Source organism: Solanum pennellii, chromosome 4, assembly GCF_001406875.1.
Source record: "Solanum pennellii chromosome 4, SPENNV200".
Taxonomy (NCBI): Eukaryota; Viridiplantae; Streptophyta; class Magnoliopsida; order Solanales; family Solanaceae; genus Solanum; species Solanum pennellii.
Window position 1 is genome coordinate 66,778,594 of NC_028640.1, and position 8,995 is coordinate 66,787,588.

Consider the following 8,995-nt stretch of genomic DNA (forward strand, 5'->3'; position numbering starts at 1 on the left):
ATATTGGAATTGATTGATACTTAGTTAATTTAGCCGGCCGTCTGCTATTAATTTAATTACTTATATAATTAGTTTAATTAATTTCTCTAATCTTAGCTTTCTAACTCTCTCTAAAATTCTGGTTGTAGATTTTGAGGTATTGACTTAATGATCTAAAAACAAAAAGATTGATATATTTGATGAGTATAAATTTTCTGATGAAGCCAGCTGTATATATTTCTCTCACATTATATATCTTACGTCCATATTGTAGCAGGTGATATATCTTATTTTCTATCACATTTTTAAGGAGGTATATATAACCGTGGAGCTATCCTTGCCCGACAGGTGTCGAGTGACACCTTTTTGTCGGAAATTTATAATGTATAGTTAGGTTTCATCAGTATTGACATATCTTGACATATGCTGAAGGTTCATCACAACAATTAAGGTGTAGTTAAACTTTCTTAAGGTCGCGTGTTCGATCCTAGCTAGAGATGTTGTTATACATAGTGTTTTTGAAATTGAGGATAGAGGGTTTTGGAGTTTCTAAATTAATTGTCATATTGTAATTAGTTCTTTCCAAATTTTAGATAAATAAATAATCAAAAACTTACATGTTAATTTGCTGAATCATATACTAAAACAAAATACTAGTAGGCTTAATAATTTTATACTTTGTAGTTTTCATTTTTCAGTGTTAAATATGTAGTAGTACTAGTTTTACCATACAAATGTACTTGTTCTCATACACTTGATGAAGTCTTCAATGTTTTTGTACAGCTTTTCTGCATTCTCATGTTTCTGATATTGTCACATTTGATTTTGCTTGAAGTATCTGGATCGCGTTCTATTGAATTTGAATCCTACGTACATTTGATTATCGCGTGAAAAAATGGCTGGAAATTACAGAATTGAAATGGATCAGGAAGATATAGTTAGGTCCTTGATCACTTCTGTAGGAAGTTTCATCCAAGATAGGCTGATTGACAAGGAACAAAGAACGTCGCATAAAGAGCAATGTGCTGAGAGGTTAGCAGCTGAAGATGGAAGTTCAGATAAAGATACAGAAGTTCGATACTCTGATCAAGCAGTTTTAGCTAATTTGGACTGGGGAATCGATGCACTTGAAGAGGCAATCAACACATCAAACATTGAAACTAAGATGGCTAGATTAGATTACGCGGAAAAAATGTTACAAGTGTGTGCTATGTTGGATTCTAGCCAGAAAACTGCAGGGGTGCCTAATTTCTATCTATCTGCTTGGGCTCATTTGAACCTATCTTATTTATGGAAGTTGAGAAACAACGTTAACAATACGGTACTTCATATCCTGGAGATGTTTATTATTGATCCTTTCTTCTCGCGGATAGATTTTGCACCTGAGCTTTGGAAATGTCTGTTTCTTCCACACATGAGCTCAATTGTAGGGTGGTACTCGGAGGAGAGACATCGGATAGTGATGGATGTCATTCCTGATTCCAGTGACTTGTCTTTCACAATGGATTTTGATCATGATTTTAATGAGTCTTTGATATTCTCTGTAAGACCTGATCAAGCCGAGAAAATGCAGAAACTCGAGCAGCTTTATGGGCAATCATTGGATGACAATACAAGGCTTTATGCAAAATTCTACAAGGACTGCATAAACTATGATTCTGCAACTTCAAAGAAGGCAATTCCTCTGTTGCCTATCGCTGAGCCACCGATGACTCCACTGCATGAAGTACGCCGTTCAATTCCTGATTATGTCAAATTTGGCCCAATCTTGCCTAAGAGTGCCGGGTTTACACCTATTCTGAGAGTGAAGGAGAATGCAAAGGGAGAGTCGAGGTAAGGCCCATTACTGAATATTTGTTATGGTTTATGAGAACTCTATAAAGGAAATGCATCATTTTTCTCTCTACTCCTTTCGCAGATTAAATATGACTTCTTCATCGTCCGATAATCAGGAGGACTCCACAACTTGGGATCCAGTAGTTAGTTTTTTCGCCTTTATCTTTGCTACATCTTGTTACATTATGAATTGGTGATAAATTTGCGGAGTTTATTCAAGTTAATGTATTGCTCTTTCTTGTCATACTCAGAAAGGAATTCCTGAGGAGGATGAAGAAGATTATGAACCTGAGCCTCATGTACATATTGCATCAAATAAAAGGAATCAAGAAAACAGTTCATCCTATGTAGAAGCCAGGTCGAAAGTCGAGCAAATTAATATAAACCAAAAGCAATCTCCCAAGGCCTTCCTTTCAATGGACTCCCCTAAAGTGGAGTCCCCTAAAACTCCTTATTCACAAGAGCCTTCACCAAAAAAATCAGACACCCCCTCGAGAAAAGGTGTACCTGTGTTACGCCTCTTGTCTGGACGTGTTAAGGACTCCTCCATGTCTAAATCTTTGCATTTATCCCAAGAGTTAAAAATTAACTCTGCAGACTCAGATGAAGAAAGGACAGTATGTTTCATATCCTTACTTAAATGATTTTTTCCTACCAATTGTTCCGAGACTTGCTATGATAGTTGCTTACACATGTAGGTGCAGCATGAAACTGTGGGGAAAAGAAATGCTCGAAGGCGGAGCCTTAGTCAATCCTTAGAAAAAGGGTATGTCTGTACAAGTCATTTCTAGTTTCTGATATAGAAAGTGATTGAATTTTTATAAATCTCTTCGAACAATGACAGCTCTCCGAATAATAGTGATGAAGGAAGTCTCAGCTGCATTTCTCTCCCATTGTCAGAGAAGTCGACTGCTCCATCAAGGCCACCGAAAGATTTTGTCTGTCCAATAACTGGACAGATATTCAATGATCCCGTCACCCTTGAAACCGGTCAAACATACGAAGGGAAAGCCATCCAGGAATGGATAAAAAGAGGTAATACAACATGCCCCATTACAAGGCAGTCTTTATCTGCAGCTACTCTTCCTAAAACCAATTATGTCCTAAAGAGACTGATAACCTCTTGGAGGGAACAACACCCTGATCTAGCTCAGGAGTTTTCGTACTCTCAAACACCGCGAAGTTATTTAAACATTCCGTCTTCAAGAGAGAGATCATCTGAGTCTACTCCATCTCCGACATTTAATCATCCCAATCATCGGAGGATAGAGGAAATCGTGGAACAAAGATCACGAAGATTTATGCGAGCAGCTGTATCAATGTCACCTACTAGTGTAATTTCTCAAGCAGCAACTGAAGCAATTATCAATGGCTTAAAACCTCTTGTTTCATGTCTGTGCACTTCAGAGGACTTACAAGAATGTGAAGAAGCCATATTGACTATAGCAAAGATATGGAATGACTCGAAACTTGAATCTCAAGGAGTTCACTCTTATTTATCAGCACCAACAATAGTGAATGGATTTGTAGAGGTACTATCAGCTTCCATAAAGAGAGAAGTTTTGAAGACGACAATTTATATCTTGTCCGAGCTACTGTATGCAGATGATAGCATTGGCGAGATCCTCACAAGTGTAGACTCGGATTTTGAGTGCCTTGCTACTTTATTGAAAGATGGTCTTCCTGAAGCAGCAGTACTTATCTACCTACTCAGGCCATCATTCTCTCAACTTTCAGCTCATAATTTTGTACCCTCTCTTACTCAGATCATATCAAACAGAAATGAGGATTCTAGTGATTTTCAGTTCACAATAGGAACAAAGGAAGCGGCTGTTGCGTTGCTCGAACAAATTATAACCGGAGGAGGTGAGAGTGACCGATCTTTCAATGCTATACAGATTATATCAGGAAATGGTATTCCTGCCTTGTTGAAGTGCCTAGAACATGAAAATGGAAGAGAGTCCATTGTATGCATACTTTTATTCTGTATTCGGGCTGATAAGAGTTGCAGAAATACAATAGCTAGTAGAATTGAGTTATCTCCTGTTCTTGAGTTAATTCACACAGGAAGCGATAGCGTGAAGGCAACATGCATAGAACTTCTTTATGAGTTAGTTTTGTTAAACAGGTATTCAAAACAAACGTGACTCTATTCTTTCAAATTTTAGTTTATAAAAATCACCTTTGACTTGCTTGTTTTTTTACTGTATTTCAGGAGAACATTGTGCAACCAGATTCTGCAGATAATTAAGGATGAGGGAGCATTTAGTACAATGCACACTCTTCTTGTCTGTCTACAAATGGCTTCGATGGAGCAGAAATCTACCATTGCTCCTCTTCTTCTGCAGCTTGACCTTCTGGTTGAGCCACGGAAAATGAGCATATACCGTGAAGAGTCAATAGACGCATTGATTGAAGCACTTCAGGAAAAGGACTTTCCTGCATCTCAGCTCAGGGCTCTCGATGCCTTGTTATCTCTTTCCGGGCATCTGACTAACTCTGGTAAGTCCTTTCTTGAAGCCCGTCTACTCAAGACTGCAGGATTTAATCAGCGGTATAATGCTACGATAAAAGAAGAGAAACAAAGAGCAGGTGAAAATGACATCACAAATACAACGGTATGAAGTTCTTCATCCATTTGGCTTGTTATTGTGCAATTTGTGCAATTAGTAATCTTAACTGAACATATGGTATATAGGAAGAGGAAGAAAAAGCACTGAGTTCTTGGGAAAATAGAATGTCTTTTGTTCTTTGCAATCATGAGAAAGGATTAATATTCAAAGCTTTAGAGGAATGCCTTACAAGCACCTCCATGGAGATAGCAAAATCTTCCTTTATACTAGCAACATGGCTTATTCACATGCTCTATAGTTTTCCCGATACTGGAATTAGAGATATTGCTCGTAAGTCGTTGCTTGAGCAATTTATACAGATGCTGCAGTCAACGAAGAACCTCGAGGAAAAGATCTTGGCAGCTCTTGCTTTGAGAGGCTTTATTACTGATTTAGGTAAGGCTGGATTGACTACTTAGCAAGTACATAAACAGGATTTTATGAATCTTATTGACAACTGGTGCTTGGTCGTTATGTTATAAGGTGCACTTAGCGAACTGGGAATATACGCGAAATGTTTATGCAGAAACTTGAGGAAACTTAAAAAGTACTCAACAGTAGTCAGTGATATAATGAAAACCTTGATGAACTTGCCATGCATTGATGCTGTAAGTGACTTCTATGCTAATAAGTACTTAACTAATAGTTGTGCATCTTTTACATGTTCTAATAGTTAGAACTGCAGGCAGAACTATGGTGTTATACTGAATGTCCTGAGATGGATGTTTCGATGAATGGAGAAGTTCTTTGTCTGCTCCACGTAAGAGGTCGGTTAATTAGTAGTCATTCCGATGGAACCATCAAGGTAAGATCCTTCCTAGTAAGCAGCCATAGTTCCTTTTGATCATCTGCTGCTACATTTCTCCAACATGTATATCTTTCTTTGTTCAGGTATGGGAAACTGGAAAAAGAAATCCTCGGTTAATTCATGAAACTCGTGAACACTCAAAGGCGGTTACATGCCTTTACGTGTCATCTTCATGCGATAAACTGTATAGTGGTTCATTGGACAGAACAATCCGGGTAAGCTCTCCTTCCTGCAACAAGTTCTGTTTAAGTTTAATCGAAGTGACTAAGAAATGCTTAATTCTTAAACATAGCCATGTAATCTCTTAAACAAAGCACCAGAGTTCAACTAAGGATTTTAACAGTACAACGCTGAGAAAGCCTCTTAAAGTGATCGATCCCTAAGAAACATCTTAATCTCGGTATGCTGAATACTAAAAGGCTTCATTATCGTTATAAAATCTTGTAGGTTTGGGCTATAAATCAAGAGGAAATCCACTGTATTCAAGTTCATGATGTGAAAGAGCCGGTGCTTGAGTTGATAGCTAACGCTCATTTTGCATGCTTCACATCTCAATCAACAGGAGTCAAGGTCAGCAGCCTTGATTTATTTTAACACGAGTTTCTCTTGTCACGCGAGACTTGTTAACCTAAGACGACCATAATTATTTATTCAGTAAACTAAACCTTGAGCTACTAGTGTGAATGACACCAAACCTCAAATTTGACAGGTTTATAATTGGTCAGGGGTTCCCAAGCATGTAAACTTCCAAAAATATGTCAAGTGCCTTGCCATTATGGGTGATAAGCTTTATTGTGGATGCACAGGTTATAGTATTCAGGTACTCCTTCCGTTACATTCTACATATCCTTAGTCTAAGACGACAAGATTAAAAAGTCTTCTCTGACTTTCTTAAACTCCGTTTCTAGTCAAAACCAGACAAATAAATTGAAACAGAGAGAGTCATACTATGAGCATTTCAGAGTTTCCCTACATTCCTCTATTGATGTCATATTCTTGATTTAGACAAATGACATGACACTGAAAACCAAATGAAACACATGACAGGAAGTTGATTTAAGCACTCAAACATCAACAACATTTTATGCTGGTGCCAAGAAATTGTTGGGAAAACAGAATATCTATTCCCTCCAAGTACAAAAGAACGTTGTATACGCTGGTGGTTCATTAGTTGATGGAATGTCAGGAAAGGTAATACACATTTTCTCATTGATTACAAGTTTAGTAACAATTTGATCATGATGACATGATTTGTCAATCTCAATAATCGTGCTCGTGAAGGTATTTACTCTCCCTAGCAAGGCCGTCATTGGAACACTTACAACCGGTTCAGACATCCAACGACTAGCAGTAAACAACGATTTGATATTTTCCGCGACAAAATCAGGCAACATAGAGGTATGGTTGCAAGAAAGAGTAACAAAGATGACTTGTATTAAGATGAAAAGTGGTGGACAGAGTAAAATAACATCTTTAGCTGTGGATAAAGATGGAGAAATGATATTTGCTGGTTCTATTGATGGAAAAATTCAGGTTAAATGCATATATATTATGTTTTTAGCTATGCTTATCACATAAGTTACAAGTTTATTCCTAGTGATTCAATGTTTTATGATTATTGCAGGTTTGGCGTTTGGATTAAAATAAGGAAAAATTGCTTGGAATTGGATATGTGACAATTATTTAATACTTCATGTTACATTTTTAATATTCTATGTCATATTTCATGAACCATAATGTAACTTCTAAATATTCTACTAAAAATGTACTAGCAGTGTAAAGAAAATTATTTTTGTTTATTGTTTACTTTCTTTTAAGTTTTGATGTTTTTCAGAGAAATGTGTCAGGTATGTGTATGGTTGGTTCGATTTGGTTTATGTATTATTGGTTTAATTTATTGTTTTTTTTTAAAAAAAAATTGAATATGCTAAATCAATATAAATCAATAAATAATTTTTTCAGTTTTTGGTCATTAATAATTCGATTTTCGTTCTATCCGATAAAAAAATGCTCATAAAATAAATCATGACTTCTCACTTCTTTTAACAATTTGTCGTGTTACAATGAAACAAACAAATTAGCTGAAATGCTTTGATACAGTGAAACAACAAATATAATGAGAAATTGAATCAATAAGAGTAGATGTAGTACGACGGCTACAATTACATAATACAGTCAAAAGTCAAAACATTATACGAAATTTCTGATGTGAAGTAAAAGTATTGTGATGTGTGAAGCGTGTAGACTATAGTGTAGAGTACTACTGATATGTTGTCTAGTTATGTGAAATTATTACTCAATTATGAAGGAAAAATAGTAAATTACTATCGTCTTAATGGGTTATTGGTAATCCATGGATTACTAAAAATTGATACCAAATTGATAGAGGAAAATTACGTGATTAAGCGAACATATATTAGTCAATTAGTCATCATAGATATAGTTTTAGTCAATTATCACTCGCGACCAACATTCAGTGATAATTATGTGGGCAAAAAATTTGAGTTTTTATAATTCACACGTTTGTATAATTCAAAATTTGTAAACATATAATTTGTATAACTTAAAGTTCGTTTGTGTTTGTATAGATTCGTTAGTTTGAGTTTATACAAAAATAGCTCAATTATACAAACGTACCTGCGTACTATACAAATGCACCCGCAAATCATATCATATATTATTATAAGTGGGAAACTCCTAACCTCAAAGTTGAATTACCATTTTACCCTTATTTTACCTCTAAAATAAATTAATATTAATATCTATTTAATTAATTAAATATTAAGTAAAAGTTATATTTAAATTCATGCATCAAATAAGATCTTAATGCATCATATATTCATGTACTAATTAAATGTAGATAATGAAGAGTCTAATAACTTTTCAATTTTAATTTGTAAGATAAGTGGGGGTAAGTGAAGAGTCTATCAAACATACTCACACCACATTATTTATATTCCTTGTGTTATTCAAGTTTGTAATCATCTTGCATTTTACAGTAGGTTAGTCTATATCCCTTGTAAAATTTTAATTACCAGTTTGTAATTATAAGAATTCTTACTATTTTATTTATTTGTATTCTTTAAAATTTCATGTATATTCATCTTCTTTTGTTGAGAAATATATAAATTAGGATAGTTACAAGATGAATATACTCCAATATGAAGTTGTAAGTAAATACNTAAGAATTCTTACTATTTTATTTATTTGTATTCTTTAAAATTTCATGCATATTCATCTTCTTTTGTTGAGAAATATATAAATTAGGATAGTTACAAGATGAATATACTCCAATATGAAGTTGTAAGTAAATATTTATTTTTCATATCTCCATCGTTTTGAGTTCTTACATATAACTTCGTAGTTGATTACTGTATTTTTGTATTCAACCTTTCTTCTATTTTTAGGATATATATAGTAAAGCTAATCACATTTTGTATTTATCATTAATTATTTTGATGGTAAACATGTTAAATCTCATAGAATAATAATTATGTCTTTTTCATTGTTTGATAATCATTTATCTTTTTAAACCAACATATTTGTACTTTTTCCTTTTTATATGTAATCTCAAATGTTTAAAAAATTCATGTACTTAACTGTTATAAAAAGGTACAAAATAAGTGAAAAAGTAAAAATAAAATAAAAAATAATGTATAGTAAAAAAATGACTAAGTGATACATTGAATAATATTGTTTTAGAATTCATTATATATATATATATATGTGTGTGTGTGTGTGTGTGTGTGTGTGTGTGTGT

At 34.4% G+C, this 8,995-nt stretch overlaps 1 protein-coding gene across 2 annotated transcripts; it reads left to right on the forward strand.

Annotated features, from left to right (window-relative positions):
• Positions 1–302: 302 nt before the first annotated feature.
• Positions 303–7,068, forward strand: LOC107017250 (putative E3 ubiquitin-protein ligase LIN-1). Of its 2 annotated transcripts, XM_015217515.2 has the most exons (16): positions 303–430; positions 815–1,812; positions 1,898–1,958; positions 2,067–2,432; positions 2,514–2,581; positions 2,660–3,943; positions 4,031–4,433; positions 4,514–4,823; positions 4,911–5,035; positions 5,113–5,232; positions 5,319–5,450; positions 5,683–5,805; positions 5,945–6,055; positions 6,283–6,426; positions 6,517–6,768; positions 6,860–7,068. In XM_015217515.2, the coding sequence occupies exons 2-16, from the start codon at positions 875–877 to the stop codon at positions 6,875–6,877; spliced, it is 4,455 nt and encodes a 1,484-aa protein (XP_015073001.1). In that variant the 5' UTR covers positions 303–430; positions 815–874; the 3' UTR covers positions 6,878–7,068. The 2 variants fall into 2 exon arrangements, with proteins under 2 accessions (XP_015073001.1, XP_027772051.1); XM_027916250.1 differs by lacking the exon at positions 303–430 and having other exon boundaries at positions 467–1,812; positions 1,898–1,955.
• Positions 7,069–8,995: the final 1,927 nt, after the last annotated feature.